This window comes from Vipera ursinii, assembly GCF_947247035.1.
Source record: "Vipera ursinii genome assembly, chromosome: 6".
Taxonomy (NCBI): Eukaryota; Metazoa; Chordata; class Lepidosauria; order Squamata; family Viperidae; genus Vipera; species Vipera ursinii.
Genome location: NC_139515.1, coordinates 62,738,754 through 62,755,652, shown reverse-complemented (window position 1 = coordinate 62,755,652; position 16,899 = coordinate 62,738,754). Strand labels below are relative to the sequence as shown.

Sequence of the window (16,899 nt, the reverse complement as noted above, 5' to 3'; positions counted from 1 at the left end):
CTGTGGATATTGCAGGCAAAAGTTGTGTAGCGATTGCATGACTTTTTTTTAAAAAAAAAGAAGAGTTGTTAACATATAACAAGCATGACAAGGAATGATTAAAGCCGAGAGGAGAGGCGGACCTTTCCACGAAAACTCATCGAGGCGGCGGCGGAACGGAAGAGGTGGTGCACTGGTTTGCGCTTCGGCTGGCGGAATCGGAAGAAGTCATCGCCGGCATGGGCCGCAAGAAGAAGGAGCGGCGCGATGGGAATGCGATGCTCCGTAGAGTCGTGTGTTTTGATGAGAAGGATCGACGGTGAGTGCGAGAGAGGAGGAAGAAGCTGAGCGAATAGATCTACCGCTGCCCAGCCCCTCGCTGGGCGATGTGTACTCTTTCGGTGTGCAGATGCCTCCCGCGGAATCCTCCCTACGGTGGGGTGGGGATGGTTAAGTGGGAGGCTCTTTCAATAGTGAGAGAAGAGTTAACGCTTGCAGGATGCTTGCTGCAAGGTTCAGAGACGTGTTGCTTTAGTATAATGTTTTTCAGACTTGGTCACTTTAAGATGAGTGGACTTCAACTCCCAGAATTCCTAGATTTCCCCCAACTTCGTACTTTTCAGTTTTGGTTCACAGAACCTAATCAGTGGCTGGTTGATGCTGGCCGAGGGGGATGGGAGTTGTCCTCTGATTCACCTTGGTGACATCAAGTAAGCCAAGGATGTCTTGGTTTAGAAACAATACACAAAATAGTTAAACCAGCTCTTCAAAGAGTGAAATCCAGTTTTCATTCTTGAGGTTGACATTCACAGTTACTTGTTTACTTGGCTTTTGCCTACTCATTCTTCTTGCTTAGGACTTGTTGGAAGTCAGCACCCACCCACCCTCCTAGAGAAGGAAATATTTTGGGGAATATTAAAAAAGCAGAATATATTTCCCCAAAGGAATAATAGAAAATCTTAGGCAGAAACCACCACCTCTAAGTCTCTCTGCCCCAAGCAGAACCCAGGTCTATTGAAATGTAGATCTGATAATGCCTTCAGAAAGACAAGCCAGGAAGCTTGGAACTGATGGGATTAGAAAGACAAAGATCCCTAGAATCAACAACCCCTCAACCAAAAAAATCCAACACGGGAAGTAAGCCATCAGCCACAGCCCCAGGGAAGCAGGATATGACCTTTAGGACATAACAGGATTAACACACCACCATCAGAATACCAGAAGGGCACACTGAACTTCAGGTCAAAGTTCATGCCACAGGAACAACTCCAAACACAAAAGGCCAAGAAGGTATAAAAACTTACCACTCCCCACTACATGTGGTCAGCTTTCCCAGAGCCACATTTTCTGTCTGGCTCTGCTCTTCAATAAACAACAACCTTCTTTCTAAAGCAGTCTCCATTTTGTTTATTCGTGGCTTGGACTGGACCCTGATGAAGATTTTTCTTTCAACAGGCTATATCTGAGGTACAGATATTCATGCTTTAGATTGCAGCTGAGTTAATGTTTTCTCTGTGCTGCCAAGTAGAACACATAACTGATTTTTTTCAACTTAAGAGGCAAATTGAGAAGTGAAATGTGGAGCAAGAAACTTTGCTTTTTGTGCTCCGTCTAAGCGTGTAGACATACTAGACCTAAGATAAAATGGCAAGTAATGGGCAACAATTACATTGGCAAGAAAGTTAGTGCACGTAATGGAACAGAATCACACAAGGGTACCTGGACAGTCAGAATTATAAATAATTCTCAGTTAATAACTGCCTGATTTAATGATTGCTCAGTTATATCAGTGCTGAAAAAAGTAGTTTTATGACTGGTCCTCACACATGCAACTGTCACAGCATCCCACAGTCATGTGATCATTATTTGTGAGCTTCACATCTGGTTTCCAACAAGCCAAATCAATGGAGAAGCCAGCAGGAAGTCAGTCATGTGATGTTACACTTAACTGTGGATGAGTCATTTAATGCTTGCAGTGGAACTGACATAAGTCTGGCATAGTCATGTGATATTTCACTTAATCATATCCCTTAACAAAGGAGTTGCTGGTCTCAATTGCAATTGTTAAGGACTATCTGCATTACTCTCTGAGAGGCTTTAAAAAAGAATCATAGCTTCCATACTTTATGGTTATCCAATCTGTTCTGCCATTTTTCCTCCTGTACAAATGAATTAGACTCTTAAGAAACGTATTGCAGGAACCAGCCCATACTTCTGAGTTAGCCCACATTATGACTACATCATGGGATGTCTACATGGGAATGTTTAATATAGGCAAAAGCGTTGTATGCTTTTACCTATAGGTAAAACTTTTGTATGTATTTGCCTACTGATCATGCAGGACAACTTATTCGTTGAATAATGATTTCATAGGCAGAGGTAATCCTAAGTTATTGCTGCCTACTATACTGTGCTTATTCTTTCCAGGGAGTTCTTGACAGGGTTTCACAAACGTAAGGTTGAGAGGAGGAAAGCAGCTCTGGAAGAAATAAAGCACAAATTGAAGGAGGAAGAAAAGAAGATGAAAGAAGAGGTAGGATTTTATCTGAGATCTATCTGGGAAATGGAAGGCTGCAACAGCTGCAAAAATAGGCAGAATTGTGTCCTTCCAAAAATGGGTGATTTTTTTTCAAACATTTTGAACAGCTGCCTTCATTTTGCCTTTTTATTATTGATACTCCAAGAATGTAAGTAACAGAGGAATATGATTAGGGGACTGGAGGCTAAAACATATAAGGAACGGTTGCTGGAATTGGGTGTGTCTAGTTTAATGAAGAGAAGGACGAGGAGTGACATGATAGCAGTGTTCCATGATAGCAGTGCACCATGGTTTAAACTGGTTTATTTTAATGGAGATTCCAGATCTCGTAGGCTTTGATAGTGCAATATTATATTACCGCATAGTACCACAATTCTACCAAATACTATACTACCACAGTATACATAACTTCTCATTGGCAGGATTTTAACTAGCAACTTGAATGAGGCAGTTTAGGAGATGATCTGAAAACTCTTGGAATTATTTGTTTGCTTCTCTTGTAGAGACATAAAGAATACATGAAGATGTTGAAGGAGAGAGAAGAAGCCTTAGGTAGGTATCCTATTTGAAGATGTAACCTAGCCTGGAATCCCATAATGTATAAGATGACAATTTAGAGAACAAAAGACTGTTCCATACAACTTGTCTAAAATGAGGGTAAATAAATATCAATCATGATTCAAACCATATCTTCATTATGAGTTTTAAAACATTTGACCACTATTAATGAATTAGTTTTTCTACTCTATAATCTTTAGCACACTTACTAAGTGCTATTTCTACACTACGCAGTGTGACTATGTTTAGGCCACTGCTGTTAAATCACAAACAGTTGGAGGGAGGTTTAGTGTTGATTTTTTTTGTTGCACTGTATAAGCTTTCAGTCTTTAGAAGAATGATTATTGTATGGACCTGCTGATCTGAGGTGCTTTTTTATGAATTTGTCTAGAGAAGCGATGGGATGAAGAAATAATTATAAACTTATAGGGGTAAAAAGTCACTAAGCTTGTTTAAACTTGTAGTGATGAAGATTGGAAGACATTATATTCCTATCTTTTTTTCTTTTTCCTTACACTGTTTACTCTTTCTCTGCTCATTAAGTAGATTTGTATTATAATCAAATTCATAGAATGAATGAATGAATGAATGAATGAATGAATGAATATGTATGTATGTACGTATGTATGTAGGTCTTGGCGTATTCGGGTCTTTTCCCGTGCCCTCAATCTTACACGGGAAAAGACCTGAATACGCCAAGACCTACATACCTGTACCTGTGAAAATCTACAAAAGCGTGTATATAGATAAATACCGGTAGATAGATTGTCAAGACCTGGTTAAAGATACGCATAGAGTTCTTTTTTGATACTTGAAGCTTGACCATTATTGGTGGAATTGTGTAGTAAATAGTGATGATAATGTAGCAAACACAGATAGCAAAAGAACCTACTTCAAGGATTATTTTCATGTTTCATTTCTTAAAATATTCCTGTTTAAAGTTATGGAGATGAAGACATCGGTCAACCCACATATGTAAAGAAACAATAGAATGTAGTGGTAGCAGGGCTGAAAGATCTAAGCTTAAAGAATTCCTTCCATAAGCTTTTCATTTAGAGCAGGGGTCCCCAACCTGTGGGCAATGGTCTATTCGCAACTGGGATGTGAGTGGCTGGCTGATGCACATGCATGCCTGCACACAGTCCCACTCACGCAAGCATCGGGAGAATTCGGGGCCTCACTTATGCTAGCTTGGCCCCACTCATGTGAGCAACAGGTATTCATACATGAGTGTGTGTACGCACACGCCTGCCCCTCGCACAAAACCATCCCCTCTTTCCCCCCTCTCCCTGCTCTGGGGATTTAGAACATAGATGCCATTCTTCAACAGATTGATTGAAGAAACTGCCTTTGCACAAGAAATTATGGCTGTTATTTCATCTTCTCAGAGGAAGCTGATGAATTGGAACATCTAGTGACGTCTCAAACAGAATCGGTGAGCTATGATCACCCAAATCATACGGTCACTGTTACTACCATCAGTGACCTGGACCTTTCTGGTGATCGTGTGCTGGGGCTAAATGAGGTAATATATCTGTCTTATTCACTTGTTTATTCACTTGTTTAACAAAAATTATTTATATGTAATTTTTATATGGTTGCCTAACTCACAAATTCAACTCTGAACATAGGTGTAAAAGGCAGACACTGAACAGTAGGAGGGCCATACCATGCAATATAGAATAGAATAGAGTAGAATTCTTTATTGGCCAAGTGTGGTTGGACACACAAGGAATTTGTCTCCAGTGCATAAGCTCTCAGTGTACATACAAGTAATAGTGATAATCATGATCATATACATACAACATAAAAATACATTCATCATAAATTTTGAAATACAACACTTCATCATAAATCATAAGATGCAACACTTAGTGATAGTCATAGAGTACTAGCTAAGCAAATAAAATAAATCATACTAGGATACTAAAAAAAAACAATATAAATTGTAAAATATAAACAGCAAAGTTATAGTCATAAGGATAGGTAATAGGAAAGATGAGCATCATAGTGATACAGCTTCACTAACTATTTTGACTGTTGTAGGAATTAGTTGTTAAGCAGAGTGACGGCACGGGGAAAAAACCTGTCCTTATGTCTAGTTGTTCTGGTGTGCGATGCCCAATAGCATCATCTTGAGGGAAGAAGTTGAAGTAGTTTAGGTCCAGGATGTGAGGGGTCTGTAGATATTTTCACAGCCCTCTTTCTTGCTCGTTCAGTATACAGGTCCACAATGGAAGGCAGGCTGGTAGCATGTCCACCAGAGATGATAATAGGTACTTGGTCTTTGGCTGCATTTCCAACAAACATTTGAAGTATTTTTAAACATTTTTGCTAGTCTCACTGGTGTCATGTGCCATCTATAAAACATTTTATACAAATTTTCTTTATATGATACAGCTTTAGTTAATCTAATATTTGTATCCCATAACTTTTCCCATTCTTCAAGTTCTATAGTGTGACCAACATTTTTTGCCCAAATTATCATTGTTTCTTTAACTTGTTCTTCCTCCATCTTTAGATTAAGCAGAAACCTGTAAAGTTTTTTCATCAGCTTCTCATCTGTTTTTAACAATATAGATCAAGCTGTGTCTGTTCATTGTAGAGTCCTGTTGTTTTCAGGTTTTTCATACCTTGTTTGAATGTGTAAGTATGGCCACCATGCTAGATTAATACCTTGTTGATATAGGTCTTGTCTAGATTTCAATCTTCCTTCATTATCCAATAAGTCCTTATATGTTACAAGTTTATCATAATTAATTAGGTTTGGGTAAGTAAAAGCTTCCATTGTTGAAAGCCATTCGTGTATCTTAATATAAGTTTTTTCCTTTATTTTTTCCCATTCTAAGAGAAGTGCGTTTCTTATGGTATGGTTCTGAAAGTATCTATGGGCTTTATTCTTCCCATACCATAAGAAGGCATGCCAGCCCATCTGCAGGTCATGCCCCTCTAGTTATAATAGTCTTTTATCTCTGAGTGTTATCCATTCTTTAATCCACATTAAAATAACTGCTTGGTAATATAACTTCCAATCTGGGAACATTCTTTGTTGTGCTTTTTTGGTGACATTTTTGATGTTAGGTATCCATTTTAAATCTTGAGATATTATAGAACCTAGAAACTTGGAAGGTCTCTACTGTTGATACTGTGTTGTCTAGTATTGTAAGATGTTGTAGAATAGTAGGGTTTCTCCTAATGTCTGCTATCATTTCTACAGTTTTGAGTGTGTTCAGTTCAAGATTGTTCTGGCCGCACCACAAGGCTAGTTGTTCAACCTCCTGTCTGTATGCCGATTCGTTGTTGTCTCGAATGAGGCCTATCACTGTTGTATCATCTGCAAACTTCAGTACTTTAACAGAGGGATCTTTTGAGATGCAGTCATTGGTATATAGAGAGAAGAGAAGAGAAGAGATCAAACAGCCCTGGGGGGGGGGCTGTGCTAATTGTACAGTTATCTGATGTGATTTTGCCTAGCTTCACTTGCTACTTCCTGTCTGTTAGAAAGGTTATGATCCACTTATAGGTGTGGTCAGGTATGGCTAGCTGATTTAGTTTAGTGAGAAGAATATCTAGAATGATGGTATTAAATGCCAAGCTGAAATCTACAAAAAGGACCCTTGCATAGGTCTTTGGAGATTCAAGATGTTGTAGGATGTAGTGCAGAGCCATATGAACAGCATCGTCTGCTGATCTATTTGCTCGGTAGATAATTTCCAAGGGGTCTAACAGCGGATCCGTGATGGTTTTCAGGCGGGCCAGCACTAACCTTTCAAACTATGGATGTCAGAACAACCGGTCTGTAGTCATTCAGTTGTTTGATGGAGGGTTTCTTTGGCACTGGGATGATAGTGGAGCATTTGAAGCAAAAAGGAACATAGCACATCTCTAGTTAAAGATGCGGGTGAAGATGGGGTCCAATTGATCAGTACAAGCTTTCAGGCAAGAAAGAGTTGTCTTGCCTGGGCCTGGTGCTTTTCCAGGCATTTGTCTGTGAAATAGACCTTGCACATCATTTTCTGTGATCACCAGAGATGTGGGACCCAAGGGGATGAGGTCAGTTGTAGGAGGTATGGCTGTTGTTGGTGTATCTGAGATGGGGATGGTGGAGATAGGTGACAGAGGTTTCCTCTCAAACCTACAGTAAAACACATTCAGGTTATCTGCTGGTTGTCGATTTCCTTCAGCATGGAGAGGAGGTTTGCTCTAGCCGGTGATATTTTTTGAGAGTTTTCCACATATTTGCTGGTTCATTTGGTGAGAACTGACTCCCTAGCTTGTCAGAGTAGCTTCTTTTTGCTGCTCTGATCTCCCTTATTAATACACTTCTGGCCTGATTGTACAGCATTCTACAGGGAGTGCAGAATTATTAGGCAAGTTGTATTTTTGAGGATTAATTTTATTATTGAACAACAACCATGTTCTCAATGAACCCAAAAAACTCATTAATATCAAAGCTGAATATTTTTGGAAGTAGTTTTTAGTTTGTTTTTAGTTATAGCTATTTTAGGGGGATATCTGTGTGTGCAGGTGACTATTACTGTGCATAATTATTAGGCAACTTAACAAAAAACAAATATATACCCATTTCAATTATTTATTTTTACCAGTGAAACCAATATAACATCTCAACATTCACAAATATACATTTCTGACATTCAAAAACATAACAAAAACAAATCAGTGACCAATATAGCCACCTTTCTTTGCAAGGACACTCAAAAGCCTGCCATCCATGGATTCTGTCAGTGTTTTGATCTGTTCACCATCAACATTGCGTGCAGCAGCAACCACAGCCTCCCAGACACTGTTCAGAGAGGTGTACTGTTTTCCCTCCTTGTAAATCTCACATTTGATGATGGACCACAGGTTCTCAATGGGGTTCAGATCAGGTGAACAAGGAGGCCATGTCATTAGATTTCCTGCTTTTATACCCTTTCTTGCCAGCCACGCTGTGGAGTACTTGGACGCGTGTGATGGAGCATTGTCCTGCATGAAAATCATGTTTTTCTTGAAGGATGCAGACTTCTTCCTGTACCACTGCTTGAAGAAGGTGTCTTCCAGAAACTGGCAGTAGGACTGGGAGTTGAGCTTGACTCCATCCTCAACCCGAAAAGGCCCCACAAGCTCATCTTTGATGATACCAGCCCAAACCAGTACTCCACCTCCACCTTGCTGGCGTCTGAGTCGGACTGGAGCTCTCTGCCCTTTACCAATCCAGCCACGGGCCCATCCATCTGGCCCATCAAGACTCTCTCTCATTTCATCAGTCCATAAAACCTTAGAAAAATCAGTCTTGAGATATTTCTTGGCCCAGTCTTGACGTTTCAGCTTGTGTGTCTTGTTCAGTGGTGGTCGTCTTTCAGCCTTTCTTACCTTGGCCATGTCTCTGAGTATTGCACACCTTGTGCTTTTGGGCACTCCAGTGATGTTGCAGCTCTGAAATATGGCCAAACTGGTGGCAAGTGGCATCTTGGCAGCTGCACGCTTGACTTTTCTCAGTTCATGGGCAGTTATTTTGCGCCTTGGTTTCTCCACACGCTTCTTGCGACCCTGTTGACTATTTTGAATGAAACGCTTGATTGTTCGATGATCACGCTTCAGAAGCTTTGCAATTTTAAGAGTGCTGCATCCCTCTGCAAGATATCTCACTATTTTTGACTTTTCTGAGCCTGTCAAGTCCTTCTTTTGACCCATTTTGCCAAAGGAAAGGAAGTTGCCTAATAATTATGCACACCTGATACAGGGTGTTGATGTCATTAGACCACACCCCTTCTCATTACAGAGATGCATATCACCTAATATGCTTAATTGGTAGTAGGCTTTCGAGCCTATACAGCTTGGAGTAAGACAACATGCATAAAGAGGATGATGTGGTCAAAATACTCATTTGCCTAATAATTCTGCACTCCCTGTATATTTTTTTTTCCTGTAGGCTTCCTCTTCAGCACGACATAGTTGCTTGAGTTTAGCTGTGAACCAGGGCTTATTGTTACGGTATATTGGCAAGTTCCTGGTTGGCACTCATAGGTTTTCACAAAAACTAACATATGATATTACAGTATCTGTGAGTTCATCCAAGTCTGCAGAGAGATCTTCAAAAACTTTCCAATCAGTGCAGTCAAAGCAAGCCTGTAGCTTTAGCTTTGCCTCCCCGGTCTAAGACTTCACTGATTTAATTGTTGGTTTTTGGTTTTTAAGCCTTTGTCTATAAACATGGACAAGGTGAATCATACAGTGATCAGAGTGTCCCACAGCTGCTCGTGGTAAAGAACGATAAACATCTTTTAGTTGTGTAGCAGTGGTCTAATGTATTCTTGCCTCTAGTGAGACAGTTGAAGCACTGAAAGTATTTTGGTAGCTCTTGGCTTAAGTTAGCACTGTGGATATCACCTAGCACAATGAGGAGTGAATCAGGATGTTTTTCTTCAATCCACATAATCAGTCAGCTAGAGTTTGTAATGCATTGTTTACATAAGCTTGTGGTGAGATGTACACAGCAGTTAACAGAAATGAGGAAAACTCTCGTGGAGAATAAAATGGTTTGCAATTGATCATTAATGTCTGTTAAGTCCACATCACAGAATTTCTTTAGTTTAGTTACATTTTTGCACCATCAGTTGATATAAAAGCAGAGAATCCCCTCCCTTCTTTTTATTGGATGTTTCTGCAATTCTGTCTGCCCTCTGTATCTGAAACCCTGGGATGTGCAAGCCTCTCTCATCAGTCGACTCATTAAGCCAGATTTCAGTGAAGCAGAGGGCTGTTGAGTTGTAAAAAAATCAGAGTTGATCTGATGGCACAAAAACATAACATCTCAATATCCGAAACCTTTTTTTCAGCAAGCTCATCCAACATCTTGATACATGTGTGTCAAGTTTTTATGTCTTACAGAAATTCAGCGCTTTCCAGATCTCTGGGCACCTGCTAGCTATTCCAAAGCATAGGAATGTGTGCCTCATATATCCTTTGTTTCTTTTTTTAAGGGACTCAAAGCACTCTCTTTCTTTTGGATTTTGTGGACTGGGCAGCTACCCGTAATAGGCGGTTCCTCAAATAACCCAACATTGAGCCATAAACGGCTTTATCAATGAAAACCAAGATTTTGAATTGCATCCAGAAGCTGATAAGCGAGTGCTTATGTAGTGGTTATGTAGTAATCATGATCATGGTACATCTGGATTGCCAATGTTAGACCCATATACAGTGTGTGTGTAAGACTAGTCTAATGGGGAGATGCCATGGGTCCAAGAGGATTCCCAGATTGCATAGCAATTCTGCCTAGGGAGTGCTATCCCATTCAAAGTGAGGTGTGGGGAGAGAGAATGAACAAGCCCACAGCTACTCAGTTTTGTTTGGGTTAAGCATTTAAACCCCTAAGGCTGCCAGACACAGAGTATCTGAAGGTACTATTTGGCCAGCCCAGAATAGAGATGGAAACGTACGTACCATTAGCATACTGACTAATGATACTTAACCCCATGGCAATGGATAAGCTCACTCAGAGATGTGTTGGAAAGTAACTTGATTTTAAATTTCTAGTCCAGACCGTCATCAGGAATCAACACTGCCTGGGAGGCACAAAAATAAAATGTGCAAAAGAGGCCTGGAAGAAGAGCCCAAAATTGGCCGGCATCCCTCAGTGAGGAGTATGGCTCAGTCTAATCACTATACTATATATTTCTCACATACATGTATTTGTGCAACCAAATATACAAGATCTTAGTCCTTTAGTATGAATGTAATGCCTTTTGAGCTGTTATTCCCAAAGTTTATGGAAGGGAATAGTTTGCCTGAATCCAACTAGAAACCAAATTCTGAACCATAATTTATGGATTACAGTTCACTACAGTGCTAAATGATTGATGCTAAGTTTTGGTTCTACATGTTTGGTCTTGGTGTTGATAGCTACTATTCTTTAAAGTGAACATTTCATTTGAAATGTTAATATTTTGCTTAGAAAATCAAATCATGTTTCTAGTTGCATGTCTAGATTTCATTGCGGTGTTCATTAATAGCTCACGTGCCTTCTTTTTAGAAAGAAAATACTGACCTGGAAGGAGAAGACGCCTTGAATACACGTACATTGCCTAAGAAAGCTAGAGATCCTCTTCTGTCTGAGAGGTATTACAATTGTGTGACTTACTTTTAATTACCAAATCATTCAGAATGTCCCATCTGTTCTCCCAAGATTTGCTTAGAGATTATTCTAACATTGAGCGGAGAGTAAACTCCATTGAATTTAAAGGGTTTGTTCTGAGTAGACAGGTATGGGATATGTTGTCAAGTTATGTTAGAAATAGTAGAGATAAGTATGATACGGTCAGGTGGAAGCGGGCATAGAGTGAAAAGTGTTATTTATGTAAAGATATTACTGGCTGAGTTAGGAAGAAATGTGACTGAAGAATCTTCTGTCTGCTGGTTCTCTCTTACGGTATTCTTTCCTTAGAAAGTATACAAATACTCCTACCCCTAACCCTTTGCCTGTGTAAATATATTTTCCCCACCTGGCAAATAAGTTAGTTTTTTAGTCTTTTTAAATTTGTTGGGATTTTTATTTTTATTTTGCAGTTTTAGTTCTCTCTCTAGTTCTAAATTTATTGCTGCAGAGTTTATTTTCTCAGTATGAACTGATTTGTTATCTCTCAATAATACTGCATTTTGTGTTGTTTTGTTTAACTTTTATAATCTGCCCAGAGAAATTCAGATGTACAGTTTTTTTAAGGCATGTAAAAATAAAATATGAGAAGAGGACTGGCAATTCTATAAATAAGAGGAACATTCAAGTCAGAATTATTCCAAGGAGACTATTTTTTCTTCTTCTCTGTTTACTGTCCAGCTTTAGAGCTCAGAATTGTCTTTAAATATTTAAAAGATCCTAAAGCTGGCTGGACATACATAGCTCTGAGCTGTGTTTATAATCATGATTTCTTGAATAAACTATTATAATGCCCTTGACTAATGACTATTTCATGTCTGTTCAAAGCTCCAATGGTTTCAGAAAAAGTCACAACCTATACTTGTGCATATGGCCATAGCACCATCTCCAGGGTCGTGTTATCACAATTCAGGAGCTTGGCAGTCAGTTCGTATTTATGACCAGTTGCAGCATCCTGTGGCACACTAATCATGATTTCCAACCTTTTTTTGCTAATTTCCAGCAAAAAACGCCCATTGAGAAAGCTGGATTTGCTTAACAACTGTGGTGATTTGTTTAACAACTGTTTAAAAATTGTTGTAAAATCAGATCCAATTTGACTTGTAACCTCAACTTACGACAGAAATTCCAGTTCCAATTGTGATTGTAATTCAAGGACTACTGGTAGTTTGCAAGCCACAGCAGCTATGTTGACATAGCATATAAGGCCCCAAACCAGCCACAATAGTGTATAGGGTGTTTTCCCCCATGCAATGAGATCTTTGAGGAATTGAAGTCCAGCATATCATCCTATGGATGAAGCTTAGTGCAATGGAGAAAACCAGAGGCATAGTCCTATCAGGTGTTCCATGTTGCCTAGATCAGGGCTTTTCAACCTTTTCACCGATTGTACCACTATTAGCATATGGCAATATTCGAGTACCACCTACCAAGGTGTCAAAAACCTGATGACCAAAAAACCCCAACCCCTTTCAAAGTTCCAATTGCACTGAAATGACTTACGACCATTTTTCACACTTATGACCATTGCAGCATGCCCAGGGTCATGTGATTTTATATTTGGATTCTTGGCAACTGATTCATATTTAGGATGGTCACAGTGTCCCAGGGTCATGTGATCCCCTTTTGCAACCTTTTGACAAACAAAGTCAATGGCAGGGCTGCTGATGGCCAAGTGCTAAGGCGGGACTTCCCTCCTCCTTCCCTCTTTCTCATGCCCACCTCCTTCTGAAGGAAAAATTTGAACCCCTCCCTCCCCATATTTTCTCTCTTCCATATATACATCAAACAAGGAAAAGCCTCCAGAGACAGAAAAGACAAGCTGCTGAGCGAACTAGCTTAAAAGGGCATATTCCCCTTTAAAAATTAGCTACTGGCTAGAAAGGAAAGTTAAGTAGTGCAGCCGGCACTTAAGGAAGGGGAAAAAATGTAGTAAGTGTTGGCTGCTGACTAAGACAGCCTCCCCAAATGGCTCCATTCATAAGTAAAGGAATGCTACAGGCAAAATCCATTCAGGAGAAAAAATACTTCAAAATCCCTTGCAGCAAAACTTACAGCTAACAATAGCAGAGCAATAGAAGCTAACACAAGACATCAGCCAAATAGAAATTGCCAAACACTCCTTAAGAACACAAAGCCCGCATTGCACAAATCCCAGAACTTCAAAGTCACAAAAGCACATAAGAATCCTTCCACTCTCCATCTCCCTCCCTCCCTCCCTCTGTCTCACCTCCAGCTGATGCTGCCTTTCTTCATTGCTACCTTTCTTCATTCCTCATGGAGGGCAACCCCTCTACCCCCCCCCCCTGCATTTTTTGCCTGTTTGTTGCTGCCAGCACAGGTGGCTGCCACAGAAGTTGTAGAAGGGCTCATGGCTGGCCTGCTTGATCTCCTCTCTCCTCCCCCCCTCCTCCTCCTCCTTGTGCAGCTGGAGCTGACTCTACCTCCTCCCAAGGTGGCTTCTTTTTTCTCTCTCCCTCGCCCGCCCAAACTGCCTCCTTTTATAGCCTCTCCTGTCTCTGCCCCCCTCCTCCTTTCTCATGTGGGAGGGTGAGCCAGAAGCGAACCTGGGGCCTTTGCCTCACCCCAGCCGCTCTGCAGTTCCAGAGGACTCTTTCATGGTAAGTCCTTGCCTGCGCTGGCTCTTTCCCTCCCCCACTACACTTGGCTAGGCAGGGCTGCATACCACCTGCCACGTGTTAATGTACCACAGGTGGTACGTGTACCACAGGTTGAAAAGCCCTGGCCTAGATCACCAGTTACTGCAAGAAGGTCTTATGGATCTTTCCTGGTGCCTCAACGCCCTTAAGTCTCACGTCTAGGCAGCTTGAGACCCAGAACTCATTAGGGTTACCAATCAAGTTGTGTAACGAATATCCTCAATAGAGGAGAAAGACAAGCATCACAAGGAGAAAGCAAGGAACATAGGTAAGGGTGAATAAACCTGAGAACTAAAAGCTAGTTTGTATTTTTTTTAAACTAAGAAACAATCATTTTTTTCTTCTATCAACAGAATTTCTTCCCTCACTGCTTCTCTGCATTCCCGTAGTCAGAAAAAGAGGAAAAGAAAACAGATCAGCCGCAAACAAGGAGTAAAGAACAGAGACCAAAAGATAAGAACAGGACGAACAAGCAAGTCCCAGCGCCGGAAAATGACAGGCAAAAGGAGACATGTCCAAGACTGAAAGGCTAACATGGACTGTTAAATTGCTAATTGGCTTGGAGGAAGATCAGTGTTATGTGAACACAGTCTTCTGCTCAGGATTGCAGAGGAGAGATGATATTTGGTGTTCCAGGAACTAAGAAATGTTGAGCTTGTACAAGCAAGCCTAATTTGGTTTGTGTAGGTTTCTTGCTGGGAAAGACCTCTCTTATTACCTTCCCTTATTTGGGTGGACAAAGGCTTCCCCCCCCCCCCAGGTAAATTAGATCCCTGATTAATATCATATTTCCCAAGATTGGGGAAGGCCACATTTATAATTGCATTCTGGTTCTTTCCTCCATACAATATCATTTCATGTATTGGATTCAGAAATAGAAACGGGTATAAAAAAGTAGCCATGGACAGCCAGGTGTTCTCAACTTGTTGGGACAAACACCCAAATATTGTGCAACACGTCTGTCAAGTATCAAATTGGGTAAGGCTGGCACAAATAATAGCAATATTTTCTTCTTGCACATTTTTTTTTACTATTATTCACGTTAATTCTCATCTCTTGATGAGGAAACATGTTTGTCATAAATTCTTGTGACATTTTCAAACAATTACACCACTACTCATAAACAAGCATTGAAGATAAAAGTAGTTATTAGCTTTTGAATTTTTTTTTTTGCTCTCATGGCAAAACATTCCCAGAATAACATGTTGGTGCTCATAGAAAATGAATCTATGGAAACAGTGGGAATGAATCTGTATCTCCACTTAAAAGCCCCATACTTGATCTATTAGCTGTCAGGATCCAAATGCTTTTTAGGTGGATCCATAACTCTTCATTTTATTTTTCATTCTGAAAAGTCCCTCTCACAAAGTGTTGGCTCTGTGTCTGAGCATCATTTAATTATAGTACATTTAAATGTTAGGGCTTCTGTCAATAACATTTTTAATTCCTGAATTAGATTTCCAGATCAAGAAAATTTATTGGATGTACTTTTTTGCCCATCCAGCAAAAAGGACAGGAGGCAGGAAGAGGATTTTCTGTATTATGTTCTAACAGCAGCCTGGAAAACTGGGGAGAAAGCCAATACAGATGCTGTTGCTTGTATCCTGGCAATAATCGCACCAAGCCAAAATATTTCTGATCTACTTATAATTGGTAACAGAGCCCAGAAGAACAACAGAGAAATAATGCATTATGATGGTGAAAACAAAGGAAGGGAAAGAGGGAGAGGGGAGAGGGGAGGGAGAGGTGAGACCTAGAGGTCAAGCTGTATATGTGTCTTGTGGCCTCAGTCATGTGAGGACTTTGAAAGGCAGATAAAGTATTTTTGCTCCTTTGAAGGGTAAATGACAGAAACACTAGGTTCATGGCAGTTGGGGTGGGTGGAGGGTATGTTTTCTGATTTCTCAGCTGTTGGAAAGCCCTCACTCAATAAATGGGATGATAGAATCGTTTAAAGAAGACCCTTGCATATCCAAATCCAGCTTTGGCAAATGTGCCAATTTCTATCCTACACAGACTGGCACAGCCTAATGTCAGTGCTCCACGCAGAAGGAACCTTTCGTCTGGATTGCTGCAATGAATTCTTCAGAAAGCTATCTTGAAGTCAGCCCCAAAGCTGTAACTGGTGCAGACTACATCTCCTAATTGTTAAGAGGGAAGGCTATAGAGCCCATATCATGCTAGTCCTGAAAGCGTCACACTGGTTGTGATTACTGGACTGTACTTCAGGTGCTGAGATTAATTTATAAAGATCCAAGTACTTAAAAGAATGCCTCCTTCAACACTGTCCAAATTTGTATTACAATCCTGTGGGGAGGTCTTGTGAGGTCCTGTTAGTAGATTTGGTTAATAGTACGATGGCTATCTTTGTAAATCTTGGGAATCACTAAAGGAACTTCTGCCCATTTTATGCTAGCAATCTGCTTGCCCTGACCATTCATTGGAGTTGGTGGTGAACCCTACAGTGAGTATGTCACCCTCCAATATCATGTTGGAACAGAGGATTGAATCATGCAGTTCATCACCAAGAAGATGGTGGTGTCTCGCCTATATTGGGTACTTAGTATGAAATGGTTAACTACTATGTCTAAGTGGACTTCGGTCATGCAAAATACTCTAGGATTAAACATAGTAGAAACAAGCATCAGAAATGAATTGTCAGCAGGAATATCATCTTGGAACTATTCCCTCAACACTTTAAACCATACAGGCAACCCACTGTCTCTAGCAAATATGGTTAGTGGGAGTTAGTCCAAACATTTGGAGACCAGGTTGCTAACTTTGCTCTGAAGTACAAACAACTGCCAGATAGCTCAGCCCCACTTCTATAACAGGGATTGCAGGAAGGAGAAACAGACAAGTGGGAGGAGGGATTCAGAGAGCCCTGCTGGATCAGACCAATTTCAGCATCTTGTATTATTCCATCAGATGTTCAGTAATGAAGACATGAGGTTTATTATTAATATTCTCACAGTTTTCCAGTGGATAGCATTGAATGGGTGGTTGCC

The 16,899-nt window shown here is 40.4% G+C and overlaps 1 protein-coding gene across 1 annotated transcript; it reads left to right on the top strand.

The window, feature by feature from the left end:
• The first annotated feature begins 153 nt into the window (after positions 1-153).
• Positions 154-15,619, top strand: NOL12 (nucleolar protein 12). Its single transcript, XM_083365470.1, has 6 exons — positions 154-298; positions 2,407-2,512; positions 3,022-3,070; positions 4,465-4,601; positions 11,112-11,197; positions 14,245-15,619. The coding sequence occupies exons 1-6, from the start codon at positions 219-221 to the stop codon at positions 14,414-14,416; spliced, it is 630 nt and encodes a 209-aa protein (XP_083221596.1). The 5' UTR covers positions 154-218; the 3' UTR covers positions 14,417-15,619.
• Positions 15,620-16,899: the final 1,280 nt, after the last annotated feature.

Bases quoted from the DNA above. Each gene is read 5' to 3' on its own strand.
- NOL12 (XM_083365470.1), top strand. From the start codon at position 219: ATGGGCCGCAAGAAGAAGGAGCGGCGCGATGGGAATGCGATGCTCCGT. The intron at 3,071-4,464 runs GTAGGTATCCTA...TCATCTTCTCAG, and splicing joins GGAGAGAGAAGAAGCCTTAG to AGGAAGCTGATGAATTGGAA. The intron at 11,198-14,244 runs GTATTACAATTG...TTCTATCAACAG, and splicing joins GATCCTCTTCTGTCTGAGAG to AATTTCTTCCCTCACTGCTT.